This window comes from Triplophysa dalaica, chromosome 16 (assembly GCF_015846415.1).
Source record: "Triplophysa dalaica isolate WHDGS20190420 chromosome 16, ASM1584641v1, whole genome shotgun sequence".
NCBI lineage: Eukaryota > Metazoa > Chordata > Actinopteri > Cypriniformes > Nemacheilidae > Triplophysa > Triplophysa dalaica.
The window spans coordinates 19,679,375-19,695,067 of NC_079557.1; the positions used below are offsets into that span (position 1 = coordinate 19,679,375).

At 37.9% G+C, this 15,693-nt stretch overlaps 2 protein-coding genes across 3 annotated transcripts; one reads left to right on the top strand and one right to left on the bottom strand.

The window, feature by feature from the left end:
* Nucleotides 1-10,569: 10,569 nt before the first annotated feature.
* Nucleotides 10,570-12,286, bottom strand: smim19 (small integral membrane protein 19). Its single transcript, XM_056769793.1, has 3 exons — nt 12,052-12,286; nt 11,773-11,897; nt 10,570-11,477 (listed from the first exon to the last, which is right to left on the bottom strand). Exons 1-3 carry the CDS (start codon nt 12,180-12,182, stop codon nt 11,419-11,421), a joined length of 315 nt encoding a protein of 104 aa, XP_056625771.1. The 5' UTR covers nt 12,183-12,286; the 3' UTR covers nt 10,570-11,418.
* A 477-nt stretch (nt 12,287-12,763) lies between these two features.
* On the top strand, nt 12,764-15,517 carry si:ch211-175m2.5 (uncharacterized protein LOC568697 homolog). Of its 2 annotated transcripts, XM_056769849.1 has the most exons (6): nt 12,764-12,924; nt 13,185-13,343; nt 13,415-13,514; nt 13,654-13,784; nt 14,341-14,667; nt 14,857-15,517. In XM_056769849.1, exons 1-5 carry the CDS (start codon nt 12,871-12,873, stop codon nt 14,632-14,634), a joined length of 738 nt encoding a protein of 245 aa, XP_056625827.1. In that variant the 5' UTR covers nt 12,764-12,870; the 3' UTR covers nt 14,635-14,667; nt 14,857-15,517. The 2 variants fall into 2 exon arrangements, with proteins under 2 accessions (XP_056625827.1, XP_056625826.1); XM_056769848.1 differs by lacking the exon at nt 14,857-15,517 and having other exon boundaries at nt 12,765-12,924; nt 14,341-14,824.
* The last annotated feature ends 176 nt before the right edge of the window (nt 15,518-15,693 follow it).

Genomic DNA, 15,693 nt, shown 5'->3' on the forward strand with positions numbered 1-15,693 from the left:
CATCCCAAACATGCTCAATGGGTGACATGTCTGGTGAGTATGCTGGCCGTGCAAGAACTGGGATGTTATCAGCTTCCAGGAATTGTGTGAAGATCCTTGCAACATGGGGCCGTGCATTATCATGCTGCAACATGAGGTGATGGTCGTAGATGAATGGCACATCAATGAGCCTCAGGATCTCATAATGGTATCTCTGGGCATTTTAAAATGCCATCAATAAAATGCACCTGTGTTCGTTATCCATAACATACGTCTGCCCATACCATAACCCCACCGCTACCCTGGGCCACTCGATCCACAACGTTGACATCAGCAAACCGCTCACCCACACAACGCCATACACGCTGTCTGCCATCTGCCCTGTACAGTGAAAACCGGGATTCATCCGTGAAGAGAACACCTCTCCAAAACGCCAGACGCCATCGAATGTGAGCATCTGCCCATTTAAGTCGGCCAAGACGACGAACTGCAGTCAGGTCGAGACCCGGATGAGGACGACGAACATGAGGATGAGCTTCCCGAGATGATTTCTGACAGTTTGTGCAGAAATTCTTTGGTTATACAAACCGATTGTTGCAGCAGCTGTCCCGGTGGCTGGTCTCAGACGATCTTGGAGGTGAAGCTGCTGGATGTGGAGGTCCTGGGCTGGTGTGGTTAGACGTGATCTGGGGTTATGAGGCCAGTTGGATGTACTGCCAAATTCTCTGAAACGCCTTTGGAGACGGCTTATGGAAGAGAACAGCATGTCAATTGCACACTCCCTCAAAACTTGCGACATCTGTGGCCTTGTGCTGTGTGATAAAACTGCACATATTAGAGTGGCCTTTTATTGTGGCCAGCCTAAGGCACACCTGTGCAATAATCATGCTGTCTAATCACCATCTTGATATGCCACACCTGTGAGGTGGATGGATTATCTCTGCAAAGGAGAAGTGCTCCCTAACACAGATTTAGACAGTGAATTATATTTAAGAGAAATAGGCCTTTTGTGTACATAGAAAAAGTGTTTAGTTCATAATTTTGGTCTGTGTATTTAAAGTTTCATAAAAAATCTTTAAGTATGTGTCCAGCTCTGAAGTTTATTTAAAAAATCCTTAATGTTAATAAAAATAGTCAAAAGTTAGACAGTTGAATAATTCACATTGTAATAACAGTAGTTTTAAAAAAATCGCTGTTTATTTTACATGACAAGAGTAAATGATACTATCACTTAAAAGTTGTTTACAGGAAAATATGTTTCCAATAGTCTTTACATATATTCACCTTAGAATTATATAGGTCTAATTGCATTTTTAAGATATCGAGCTTCATAGTTTTCGCGTTTCATTTGAATTTGTAGTAAAAAATTGTTTTGTAGCAAGAGATTGTAAAAGAAAAAACTCACATAATGTGAATAAGAATATGTGAATAAATTCATTTTGATTTTTAAAAAAAGTTGGACGGAACCTCAAGTCGATGAAATATGACAACAGTCAGAATGAATAAGATATTTTTATCTGTAAAATATGCATTACACACAGGATATATATTTTCCTATATTACATTTCTGCATTTCACCTGAGAAACAGGGGACTTCAGCAAAAGTTTCCATCTACTGTAATACAATTACTGTCTAAGAGAAACAATTAAGATATTGACAAGATCTAAATGTTTTCTGTGGGCAGAGACTCGCACATTGTGCCTCATGAATCAATAAAGCCCACTTTCTTGATGACAAATGCTTTGAATGCTCCATCATCAAAAACGGCCATCTTAAAAATGATATTACAGCCAGTAATGGTGGCCAAAAGCAGCATAGGACGAGTGTGTTGTGTGCTTTTATAAACCTGTCAATGAGAGTATGTTATATAAGCGGTGGAGCTGCCCGTCACAGCAGTGGAAGTCTTCTGAGAACATCAGAAATGGAGTGTGTAGAGAAACAGACGGAGACGTCTGGCCCCAGTCTATCCGACCACAGACTAAGCCCAGCCTAAACCAGAGGACTCCAGGGAGAAACAAGACGGCATGTGTAAAATAACAAGAGGCTCTTTTAAAGACCCCGGACTAAGGTCTCCATCACAGCTTGGAAATATATATAGATTTATTATTTAAATAGAGTTTGAGATGTTAAAACAGCATTATTTTGTTGTGGAGACGGTAGCTGTGAAAAACTGCTTTAAACCTCCCAGAGCAGGTTTTTTTGCCATTCAGTGGCATTTGATGACATTTCGAGATGTTTATTCAGTATTAAGCCAAGAAAACACATGTGGAGGGCAACTTGCTTTACAGTAATATCTTTGAACACATACTGGAGGACATTACTGTGAGATCTCAAATAATCTCATGTGTCTCCTCTAGAGAATCAGAAAACATCTTAAATTCTGCAATTAAAATGCCATTTTTGTTTCAGAATGCACTAAGAATGTTAGGAGAAACTTTTTGTCCTCGTCTTTATAAAACGCAGTTGTGAATAATAAAACATTCATCTATATTTGTCTGCAACCTATGAATGGCAAAGATTGGGACGGTGAGTAATGAAATATACAGTTTGTTTATGAGACAATCGAGCAGAAATTCCACAGAAACAGTTCCACAAAAAGAGTCAAATATAAGCAGAAGTATTGTTTGTGTTCAGAAAAACGTTCAAGTATTCCACGAAAGTCCTTCAGAAATAAAGCCGTTGTATGTTTTCAGACAGACGAGACCTGCATCGCCAGTATTATGACTACATGAGATTCCAATGAGTCGAAGTGGTCATGTGTTTATTTGTATTGATTTCTCTTTCTACACACACACAGAATTCATAACCCTACCAGGGCAAAGGTTTAAAGAAAATGGAGTTTTATGTAGTGTGAAACACGTCTGGTGGGCCCTGACGTAAAATGTTTACTCAATAATCATAAATCATTTAAATATTCAGCAAGCAGAAAAAACGAATATGCACAACAGTTTTGGCTATGTGATATCATGAAAGGGATAGTTCACCCAAAAATGAAAATTCTTTCATTATTTACACACCCTCATGTTTCACTTTCATTCTACCACAGAAAACAAAAGAAGATATTGTTAAGAATGCTGGTGACCAAACAATTTGAAACTTGAGAGTGAATAAATGCATTTATGTGAAGTATCCCTTTAAAGGTGCAGTGTGTCATTTTTGGAGAATCTATTGATAGAAATGCAATTTAAAATACATATGAGCTTACACAATGAAGTGTTATGTTTTAATTTCCTTAGAATGACATATTACTATCTATTTACACCACGGGTCCCCTTGCATGTAATAAACGTCATAGTGTTGTGAAAGGGATGAGGGGGAGGAGTGAGCGGTAGGTTGCGATTCGCAACATTGCCGCTAGATATTACTGACTGGACCTTTAAAGAACAAAAAAAAAATATATATGATAGTCAATGATGTCCCAGAAATGTCAGTTGATAACATTCTTCCAAATATCTTTCTTTGTGTTCAAGCAAACAAAGAAATGTATACAGGTTTGGAACAACTTGGTGGTGATTAATAGCCTACATGACAGAATGTTCATTTTATAGAGAACTTTTAATTTAAGTCTAAAAACGAATTTGACCAAAAAAGGATATCGTCTGTAAAATTGTGCAACCGAAAACAAGTTGTTTTCAAATGTAACACGTTGTAACACGTTTTTATTGTTCTAGACAAGTGTTGTGAAAATTGAGTGAAAAACAGTTTAGCTTCTTGATGGTGTGTGTGCGGGTCGGCGGGCAGACAGTTGAGCTGAGCCCGAGTTTAAGAGGCTGGTTATGGTAAACCACATTCACCCTTCACACTCATATATATATAGAGAGAGCACCATCAGCACAGCCCTGTTTTTCACCACAAGGGGAATTTTCACCAAATTCCTTCAGTTTTGCTCTCCAATGTGAAACAAAAGTTATTTCAGTAGCTGTGTTTTTTGGATTCCATCGCTCTGCATTTAGGACACATACAGTCAAAGATCAACTATAATTTTGACTGGGGGTATCTTTATTTGGTGCAGACTATGCCTGAGATCTCTTCGATGTTTGTTTTTATAGCGAAGACAACTTTTTGTGAGTATCTTCAAAACATCAGTAAAACATTCGCTATAATCAGAGGTTTTAAAACAAATTCTTTAACAATATATGGGTCCATTTTTTGATGGGACGGGGCTCTGTTCACACTGTTATTAACCTCAAAAACGTTACACAAATAAATTGACTTGAGGACTGCCCTTTTTATGCTTTCACAAATTCCAACATACACGTATTTATTGCAAAATGATAATTATACTATATTTAATAAAATCATACAGTCAGTGTTTGCCCTGACCTCCACCAAGTTAAAAAGAGTTCAGACGAAGCTATTTTCTTCTTCTTTCCTCTCGGGCTTTCTAACAGGACTACGGTACACATCCACGTTCCCATCACCAAACTATGAGCGCAGGACAGTTCCGAGCATAAGCAGCTGTGACTGAAAGCAAGTCAAGCACCAGAGATGTGCCCTGAGGACTGGATCAATTGTCAAGAAGAGTTGGCCGGAGCTAACCCACACCGACAGGCCTCATCAAAGAAACATGGCCGTCACTGTGGCTCCAAATCAAGCAGTGGGCCCAACCGAAAAGTGCCAAGATTGCCCCATGTCTGTCCTTTCCGTCTTGAACCCACCCTTGACACATTCAATGGACTGAAAGACCCTCAAAGGCGCTTGTTTTTTCTACGTTTGCCATTTCAGAACGCAGGTGGTGCGGAACAGGAAGTGGACCAACATTTGCTTTTTAATGAGCCACTGTAACTTTAAAGTGCCGCTTAATGGAAAGAACCTGAATGTCGCAGAACCGAACATGTGCGGCACAAATGAGTGAAGTGTAAAACGTAACGACAGGATATTCTGGTTTGTCCGCGTAAGGGTCGTAAGGGGGTGTGGTGGAGGGGCTGTTCTTAGATGTGGTCCTTCATTGAGCGCATACGTTTAGGATATGACATATGCTACTAACTGAAGGCAGTCATTTTGCGATAACATATGGTGCAACATATGGGTCTTTAGTTGGCACGGTGCTCGCATCAACCCCATAAATCTATCATAATTTTGATCTGGTGAAGAATTTTATCGTATGCCATTCAGCCAAGTTTATAAAGTAAACGGTTCAGTAATGTCCAGTTTTGATTAAATCAGTTTTATAATACAAATGAATACAAGCCTTGATCCGCATGTAGTAATGAAATCAAAAATTGAAAAGCGTAAATTAAGTAAAAATTACTTTAATAATATCTTTGCCTTAGCTAAGAAGTTAAATAAGCTTAAGTTGAGGTACTAAAATGATTAGTTAATAAAACCTTAAATTATTATTATTAATAATAAGAATAAAAATAATATATTTATTTAACTATATTTCCTTATGTTATTTCATTAATATTTACTTCCCAATCTCAAATGAAATAAGAAATTGTGTAGCAATTTAAACTTTGAGCAATAAAAAATAAATAAAAAACAAAAGCACACAAAAACAGCCATAAACTAAACTAAAACGAACACACTAACAAACTAAAATCATAACCTAAAAATGTAAAAATAGAAGCTGATTGAATTTTTTCATAAAATTTAAATGAAACAAAAAAGTTATAATAAAAAATGAAATGTTTATAAAATAAAATTACCCTGTAAGGAACTGGTGACCACATGTAAGAAAAGAACGAATGGCAGATGGAAGCACCTACTTTAATATGGGACGCACTTTGATGTGGTGCTATGAGCTTGGCCACACCTGCACCTGTATAGCCACTAACTATAATAAAACCACAAAACCATTTTGCAAACAGCTGCTGCCCACTGATAGGAAACTTCCGGCGACAATCTTGAAAATGTCAACCCAGCTGTAGTTTTCCTGGTCTGGTGCACCTCTGGAACTTGCAAAGGACCCACACGATAAGCCATCTCTGATCGGCTGATCCAATAGAACACGAAAAGCGCTCTTTCAGATACGACTAGTCGAACAAGGTTTATAGCACTGTCCAAAGAAATACTTGAGGTTAGAAGAGTAAGCAAGAGAACCACTAACAACAAATAGACAAGAGGCAGTCTGTCTGTGTCAATAAGGTGCACACCACACATCTGAAAGTACTGGAGGAAGGGTTCAAACCATGAGAGTTGTGGTTAGATGCCAAAAAGGCAAATGTATATAAAACATAGTTTAGAGACTATGGTCCACATTAGAGAAAAATGTTGAATGTGGTTGTAAAGAACAGTATCTGTCTTTATATTTATAGAGATTGTAATTCTCTCATCATTTACTCTCCTTCTTGTCATTTCAAATCTGTATGACTTTCTTTCTTCTGATGAAAACAAAAGAGGATATTTTGAAGAATGTTGGTAACCAAACAACAGCGCTACCCATTTACTTCTATTGTATGGATGCAAAACCAATACAAATCAATTGCTGACATTGTGCGGATACCAGCTTGCTTCAAAATACCTTCTTTTGTGTTCTGCAGAAAAAAGAAAGTCATGCAGCTGCATGCTCTTTTAACAAGGGAATCATATGTTTCTGTTTTCTGATTTTACATGTATTTTGTATATGATCAAACAGTAAAAATGAATGAAGGAAATTGCACTCAAAGAGTTTACAAAATTATCCCCGCAGGGTAAGATGGTAAAACATTTCATAGCATCAACTCTATCATGCCCTATTGGTCTCAATTTCACAACTGAGGCAAATATTGACCAAGGAGCCGTCTCGACCTGCCATAAGTGACTGTTGGTTTTCAATTCTCCTCTTGTTGTTTATTGGAGAAGGCGTGAGGTGAGATGGCCAACATCCATACGGAGCTCTATACGAGTCTGACTGGGGGCCAGAGAGGAGGGTCAGCCTAGGTCTCCTGTGTTTGTTGTTCAGGTCTCGGCTCCGCGGAGGCTGGCGGTAAGACAGAGACCTGTGCCATACCTGGGCTGTTTTCTGCCAGTGACCGGAGCCGTCTGGCACAGAAGCCCTTCAGGGGCTCTTCTTAGGACCGATCCGAAACCACACACATGACTAATAGCTCTGGGTTTTAGGAGGCTTTGTAGAACTTTGGTGTGAAGAGCAGTTGACCTGAGGGAGATGGCGAGAGGCGCAGACGCTTTCTCAATAAGTCCTTTTCACAAGTAGCAGACTGACCGTACAGAAGCGAGAGCAGAGAAGCCATCGGGCTCCAAGCAGCCCCGATACGTCCTCATTATCTGCAAGGATATGGACGCGCGTGAGATTGCGGCCATACTCTCGCCATCTCGGCATGTGAAGAAAGAAAAACAAGGAAACGAGAGAGTTCAAAAAGTCCATGTCGCTCTTTGATACGGGGAGAACAGAAAGCGACCAGCACAGCCTGGCTTCCAATCCTCCCAGATTAGAGTTTCCTGTTTTAAACGTCTTGTTATTCCAGTCTCTTTGTCCCAGTCCTCCTTCCCTAATTAGCGCCTGTTCCCTTTCATTCCCAGTCGTGTCTTGTTCCCACCTGTGACATAAAGAAAAAGTGTGAGGAGAAGAGAATGGTGGAATGAAGATGAGAAAGGCAAAGCGCTCGGCCCCACAACGCTAGAGCGTAGGGGAGGATGAAGGAGCTTGTCACGTCTCATCTGCGCTTGGATCCGGAGACGCGCAGCATGGAAACACACATAGACTCGTGCTTCTGCGCCTTTGAAAGAAGAAAGCGCTTTGGAGAAATGAAGCGGGAGGGAGAGAGAAGCGCAGGTTTTCGGGTGTATCATTGTGACCCATATTTGTCCCCGTCTATGATTCAAACAGAGAGGTGTCCTAATGAGTCTCTCATTACTGTAAAGACACCAGACACATCTGAAGCACCTTTAAAGTCAACAGGAAATCCAAATTGGCTCTGTTTACTTTCTTATTACTCACCCCTGGTCGTATTCATCAGTGCATGTTATTCTGAAGATGAATGTGTCACAATCTTTTCCCAAAAAGCTATTCTGCTGACAACAGCTGGGACATCACCAGTAAACACTGTTGCGGAACCACTTTTGGTTTCAGTTTTTATGTATTTAATTTTTTTTATACAGGAATGATAACATCTTTTTGAAGTGGTTATAAATGTTCTGTCGCTCGGTTTTGTTTGTACGCTATAGCGTTAAAAGACTGATACAGGAGGTTCTGCTGGACCAGCGTTGTTTACGTCTTCCGAAGTGGTCTATTGGATAAGGTTAAAAATAACACCATATTTATTTATTTTATGCAATACAGCATCATAAATGCAGCAAATCATGTTAAATGTTATTATGGGTTATCATTGGTATATATCAAAATGCTCTTAATTGAAATAGTCAATCACGATCAATCTGCATTCAAGTCTGATTACATTCTAATACATTAAAGGGATAGTTCACATTGTAAACCCCCCCATGTAATTTTACAGATTTTTCTGTTATTTTTTACAGATTTTCTATGTACACTGTAAAGAAATGTAATATGACCGATTTTCTTTTCCATGTCCTCCCAAAATTCAAGAATAAAAATTAAAGTTTCGCGATACCATAGAAAGAACCTTTTTTGTCTTAATGGTTCTGTTTCACAAAAGGTCCTTAGTGGTCAACAAAGGTTCTTCAGATTATAAAAAGGTAAGAAAGAGATGGTTCTTTACAGAATCTCTGTCTGAATGGTTCTTTGTGGAACCAAAGATGCTTCTTCTATGGCGTCACTGTGAAGAACCCTTTTAGGCACCATTATGTTTAAGAGTGTAAAATGTAAAAAAATACTTTTTTTACACATTGTTAATGTATTTTTAAAATGTTCATAAAACACAAATTTATCGAAAAAGACTGCAAATTTACAAGAAGAACAGGGAAAACACGCGATTTTACAGGTTATTTTAGGATGTAGTTTTGATCCCCCAGCTATCAGAAAATGTCTGTATTTTACGTGATTTCTTTACAGTGCACCAAAAATGAAATTCTTTTTTAAACATCCATGACTTTCTTTTTTCTGCAGAAAACAAAAGAAGATATTTTGGAGAATGTTGGTGACCAAAAAACATGGCCCCTTTTGACTTCAATTGTATATACAAAACTCCATTCTTCATTTGTAAATGGACCAAATGAACAGTCATACAAGTTTAGAATGATTGTAAAAGCAGATTGTGCCAAAATGAAAAATGAGATTTGACTACAAAAATAGTAAAACTGTTTATCAAATTACTATGAGATACCATGTGAAGCCATCATTCAAATTGACATAAATTCCTAACCCAACTGGTTTGCAAGACAGTCTAAAATAAAAGTCACATAAGCATTGCTATTTTGAGCATACGTAATCTATTTTAATGAAACATTTGCTGACTCAGAACATTTAGAAGCGTTTGGTAGCATTCGTAGACATATTGTAAAAGCAGATCATAACCTCATTGTGTCATACCCTTAAATAAAGTGATTCTCTTTTACATTGACCAGTCTGTGGACCTCGTGGCAGTGATCCAGCATAATTGGCTGAGAGAGAGAGAGAGAGAGAGAGAGAGAGCTGAGGCCATGGCATTGACATTCCAGGCTGTTTTTCCCAGCTGCTGGCCTCAGGCCAGCGTGTGCGGTCAAGCCATGTTTACATCTGTCTGGGCTTCGAGCAGCCACAGGTCTCAGAACAGCGCAATGGATGACGGGAGGGCACGGGACGACACCCAGACTGTAAACACAAACCATACGTTGATGAAATCTAGCGACCATGAACATTGCTCCTCGACCCTACTGGTTTATTTCTCTCGGGTTTATTGATTATTTTTTTGGTTGTGGTTTGCAAGAGGATGCAGAACGAATGTCTAGGAGTTTTGTTGAAGCGTGTCATGCGTTAAATACCTGGAATTCTGTTTTATGTGCGGGGCATGGTCTTTTGTGTTTGTTAAACAATGGACAGGGCTGTAAAAAGGCAAAAAAAATTGGAACGAGTGTGTTCATGTATTAAAGGAAAAGTTACCCAAAAAAGATTTACTCTCCCTTAGGTCAATCAAGATTTTTTTAGTGATTAAATATATTAAATTTCTGTCTACACTTCACACAAACCGAATGGATTCACATGACTCGGAATATAAACACTACTTTAATAAAACAATGCGTCGCTTGGAGCTTAAAAACCCCCGGTCACTTCCATTGTATAGCAGCTCAGGCAACGTTTTGTGTTCCACAGAACACATCGAGAAAACATTGACAGGAGTAACATTTTTGGGTGAACTACTACTTTAAGTCGAAAATGAAACACATCGGCCACACTCTGGGATTAGTCAAGATAAAAAGCAAATGTAGATGCAGAATAAAATTAGAATTATTGGAGGTTGAAAAATGATGAAGACGAGTTTGTTCATCTTATTTCCATAGAGACCTGAGGGAAAGCACGAGAGGAAGTAGAGAGGGAGGGGGAGGTAGTTGACTAAGGCGAGGCGAGGAATCTTTTCTTCAGCTTTCTATGATTCATCTGGGGAAATGATACCACAGTGGATCAGAAGCCAGAGATCATTGGAAAATCGACAAGAAAGAGAAACCAACCATTAGAACAAAGAAGCTATGACAAAAGAGATGGTCCAAGAGCCTCTCTCACACCTTTTCACTTTCTCACTTCATGTTTCTGTCAGTATCGCTTGGACTCGTTTATTGCACTTTTTATACATCACTCGATTTTATAACAATAATGTGAAACAAGAAAAAACAATGCTATCTGAAGATGTGATTTGCCCACGCAAATCACCACAAGTACATAATAGTGTTGCGTAAAAAGCATTTCTCACAATAACTAGATTCATGTGCACAGAATATTTTGTTTACTGGAGAGGTTGTCACAAAAAAACTAGCTTTAAAAGCATATTGACTGACTCATGCTTATCCACCAATGTAGTTGTTTCAATAATACCTACAAGTGACTGCCCTTTAAGGAAACTTGTTTAATATTATACATTTTATCCGATTTATAAAACAGGCTGCAACTACTGACATTTATGTCAGCTAGCACTAGAGGGCAATATAACACATGGCTACAGCACTGGAGAAGCTTGTGTCAAGTGTGCATGGCAGTGCATTCATCACAGTATTTTCAACCTGTGTGCTCAATAGTCATTTAGTAGTAAGTTGGTAAAATGTTACTTTAATTCCAATGCTTCCATGTAAATGGATGATGTCTGGAGTCAATTAATTTTTTAAGCATTTACATGAACATACAAAGAACAATGTTACACTTTCACTTTCATCGGTGTCATAGTCCAATGAAGCTTGCTTAGGAAAATCACATCAAATAAATGCCTCCTTATCCTCAATGTTTCAGGGGTATGTAGATGTAAAACAGCTCTTGATATCAAACAAATGTAACAGTACCCCACACAACCCACTTCTGAGTCTATGTAGAGTTGAGGCATGTCAGCTCAGATTTGGCCGTACTGCCTTCATTCATTTGTACCATTGGTGGGTAAAGAGCGCCCCCTACTGTGAGATCACTCTATTGACAGCTGCACACTGTCCGACTGCTGGTTCTGCTGATCATATTTACGAGCTGTAGATAAGAGAAAAAATAACATGTTAAGTTCGTCTAAAGAGCATTATATTAAATTACCAGCATTTATGTTCACTCGATATATGAATACATTTTAATTCAATTGAAATTTGAAGCAATGTCTCGTTAGAAAGTTCACATATTTATTTTGGATTTCTATTTAGCAATATCCTTCGTTTTTTGTGTTATAATTTATTATTTTTAATGCATGCAGCTACATTCTAAAATTCACATTTTTTTCACATAGGAGAAATCCATGCATTAAGTAACTTCATTTCATTTGCTTTAAACCCACCGATGGAATACATTTCCAGTTGTTGTCTTAGCCGGACTTTCTGCAGACTGTCGTAGAAGTTCGGCTCTGCTGGGGTTCCTACTGTCGGTGGCAGCGTAAATATACGCATAATCTTCCTCTTATTTCTACATATAAAATATAAGCAATATTACTCGTGTGCTTTCACATGATATTATAATGTAATATAACAGAATAAGCAGTTATGTCGTAATGGAATAGTAATGTATTGTAATAGTAACCAGAACGCTTTAAATATATGTAAATCGAATGTTCGCTTACTTTCTGGCGTACATCAACAGGGCGAAACTGACCAGAATAACCAGTAGGTAAACATTAGTGGCCTCATTCCACGCTTCATGCACCGAATAATCCAGCGATTCCTCGTTTGCCATTACACCTTGCCCTCCCATAATGATAATAAAAGGATTCTGTTCTGTTTTTATAGCTCATATATTACGGAAACTCAGGTCCCATTTTGTACTGCTTATCAGAAAGCATCAACACTAACAATGCGCAAGCAGTTCCGGATGAGCATCAAATATTTCAAAATAAAAGTCAAGGTAGGTTTGTCAGATAAACATTTTTTATCATTTACACACGTTGTGGGGCAGTAAGACATTCATTACTACCCTTATATGCAGAACTGCGAATGAAACTACTTCACTAGTTGTTTTATAAAAACACAAACCGCGCCCAAAGTAGCTTCACTAAAATATATGAAATACAATTATTTGTGCAAATCAAAGTGCGTATCTATGTGTTCTATTTTAGTGTTTGGGTGTAAAACCTTTCCAATTAAAATTAAAAGGTTTCATTTTCACAAGCATACTTTAATTTACACAGTTATTGTACCCAATACAATCACTTCGCATCGCTCTCGCGCGCTTTTATTTTGGAACCCTTGCGCTTCCCGGAGTCATTGTAAACAGGAAGTAAAGTAGATTTTCGCTGATTACATTCATTGGTCGATCTTGCAGCAGGCGTGTGAGAATGATCCGCGATGATTGGCTATAGATCGTCTGAACAGCCATTGCGTGCTGTCTGTCACAAACATAAACACAAGGAATCACAAGCGAGATTGCAGCGTAAAGTTTTACAATGTCGGTACGAAGCATTTTGAAGGTTATTCACCGCTCTAATTTCGGGTCATTGGTAAGAATTCCAAGTGAATAATCTTTCCTGTGTTTTATTCATATTATGCTTCAAGAACGAAGTTATGGATGTCCTTATTATAATGTGTCAACACAAACGTTGTTGCATCGGATAGTGTATTCAACAAACGTCTGGGTTTTGCCCTTCTTGTGTAATTTATAGGGAAGAGAATCACTCTTGGAATTTGAACTGTTACTTCATGACAATATGAAACTATGTATTGCATACATCAACTGTTAAAAAAACACTGTGTTTTACAGCACTTGCGTGTCCCTGTAAGCAGGATTTGTGTAAAATCACCAGCTACTCTCACACATCACAGGAGCAGCAGTTCAGAGGGCATCAGCAGGTATCCTGTGCCCAACAAGAAGAATCTGCCTTTTGATATTGTTGAGCTGATGGAGGAAGTCGAACAGAAGGTGTGGTGTCCACATTACGTTTGTGTGTCTCTACTCGAGTATTAAAACAGGTTGTGTTTGTTCACCCACAGGGTGGATTTGTACCCAACGTCTTCAAGGTTCTGTCACATCGTCCTGCTGAATTTCGAGCTTTCTTCTCTTATTATAATGCTCTCATGAACAAGGAAAGTGGTAAGATCCTTTCTTTATGAAGCATAGGAGCTAGTGGCTCCCTTTGACACCTCTGCATGAGCACAACTGTTGGCTTTAATAAGAGCATAAAAAAGGAGTAGATTACTGTATTTAATCATGATGTGATGTTTTGTAACAGGTGGTCTGTCGAAAGCAGATCGAGAGCTGATTGTTGTCGCAACCAGTGCTGACAATCACTGCCTGTATTGTGTCGTATCCCACAGTGCATTGCACCGCATCTATTCTAAAAAACCTATGCTGGCCGACCAGGTGTGTGAGATTTAACAAAACATTGAGTTTAAGATGTTAAACTACTTGTGGCCTTTTTACATTACTCAGTGATTTCATTCCTGTTTTTTTAAATGCATTTTCTAGCTGTTTACTCTATTTTGAATAATATTAGTTTATGAAGGTCAAAGAAAATGAATATAACCATGAAGATAAGTTTCAGCGTCATTTTAGCTGGACAACTGCCTTGGCAAGACCTTTGAAATGTTAAAGTGACTCAACATACAAATATTGACACTTAAAGTTAAAGGAAAACCAAATTAAACAAACATTGCATATAAAATGAACTGGGGTGCAAAGTTGGACCTTTCATTGCGAATACAGATAATGCGTAACTATTATAACAATTTTGTCTTCCAAAAAATGTCAGCAGCAAATTAAGTCAATGTTGATTTTTTTCAGCACCACACTATAATGCGTAGCCAGTGACTGATGGACTTTTAGCAGACAAGTCATAAATTTAGTCAGCCTTTTATTTTTCACAATTACTGAATATAATGAGTGGGCTTATAACTGATGTCTCCGTCTTACCCAACAGGTGGCAGTGAATTACAAAGTAGCAGATCTGACCTCCCGTGAGCGAGCCATGCTTGACTTTGCTCTGAGAGTATGTAAGAGCCAAACAATAACTGAAGAACATTTCAGGACCCTGGAAACTCATGGTTTTGATCGAGAAGATATCTGGGACATTTCTGCCATTGCTGCCTTCTTCGCCATGTCGAACCGTTTGGCCCACTTGACTGATATGAGACCTAATACAGAGTTCTACAACATGGGCCGGGTGCCAAGAGACAAAGCAAACCCCTCTGACCAGCAGGTGAAAGGAGATTAGACTTGATAAAAGTTCACAATTTCACAGCAGCAGGTGCGTCAAAACTGAAATGAATGATAAGCTGTTTTGAAAAAAGTATGTCTATCTTAATGGTTTATTTGACCATTTTTATGTCGAAATTATGAGTGTTTTTTGTTCTATTGATTATATTGCTTCTTAATAAACATTAAAAAAAATGTGGGTAATTTTCTGCACGAATTTGATCATTTACTTTATTTACAGGGGAGAGAATATCTAAATTTCCAGCTGCAAAAAAAACATTACTGAATAAATGTATATTTCTGATAACAATTGTGACTCATTTGAATGTTTTCATGAATGATATCTCCGTCACTTGTAATCCGATTTAAATCATAATAATTGTTATTAGTATTTTTTTAGCAACATCCTTTACACGTCAGTACTGTGAAGAATTGCTTAAACGATCAAATAGCCCAAGAACCTTTTTTGTAGCAAAAAGATTTTTGGGCCATAGGATTTATTGACTAATAGGCAAAGTTATAATAAAGTAGTAATTTATAGAGCAGTGCTAGTGTTTCCAGTACTGAGCTTTCCTGTAGCTCAGTTGTAAGAGCATTGCGTCTAACAACGCAAGGTTGTGGGTTCGATGACAGGGGATGGCAAATACCTATGTAAAATGTATAGGATAAAGCAATGTAAGTCGCTTTTGATAAATGCGTCTGCCAAATGCCTAAATGTAACGTAAATGTAATGTTTAAAATGTACTGACATCTATATAACGTTTTGATTTATGTATTTGGTTGTATATTAAATATAACATTTTTAGCAAATAAATTGTATCAAAGTTAGAAAAAAGTAGTGTTGTTAGTACAGTTTGCCTTTAAAATGTAACAGTGTAAACATTAAAAACCTCCTGACTTTGCCTCTGCATTATAATAGCTATTTACACAACGAATTAAAACATAAATATGAAATACATATCTAGACATTTTAATTCTATGGGTTTCAAATGATTAATGATTAGTCGCATAATAAATAATAGTTTGTGTTTACATAATATATGTCTAAGCATATTTCCAGTCACACCCCATTTCTAAG

Excerpts from the sequence above, each read along its gene's own strand:
- smim19 (XM_056769793.1), bottom strand. The coding sequence starts at position 12,182 with ATGGGAGGGCAAGGTGTAATGGCAAACGAGGAATCGCTGGATTATTCG. Across the intron at positions 11,898-12,051 it reads CTGTTGATGTACGCCAGAAA|AAATAAGAGGAAGATTATGC; the intron begins GTAAGCGAACAT and ends TTTTATATGTAG. Across the intron at positions 11,478-11,772 it reads ACTGGAAATGTATTCCATCG|CTCGTAAATATGATCAGCAG; the intron begins GTGGGTTTAAAG and ends TCTTATCTACAG.
- si:ch211-175m2.5 (XM_056769849.1), top strand. The coding sequence starts at position 12,871 with ATGTCGGTACGAAGCATTTTGAAGGTTATTCACCGCTCTAATTTCGGG. Across the intron at positions 12,925-13,184 it reads GCTCTAATTTCGGGTCATTG|CACTTGCGTGTCCCTGTAAG; the intron begins GTAAGAATTCCA and ends TGTGTTTTACAG. Across the intron at positions 13,785-14,340 it reads AACCTATGCTGGCCGACCAG|GTGGCAGTGAATTACAAAGT; the intron begins GTGTGTGAGATT and ends CTTACCCAACAG.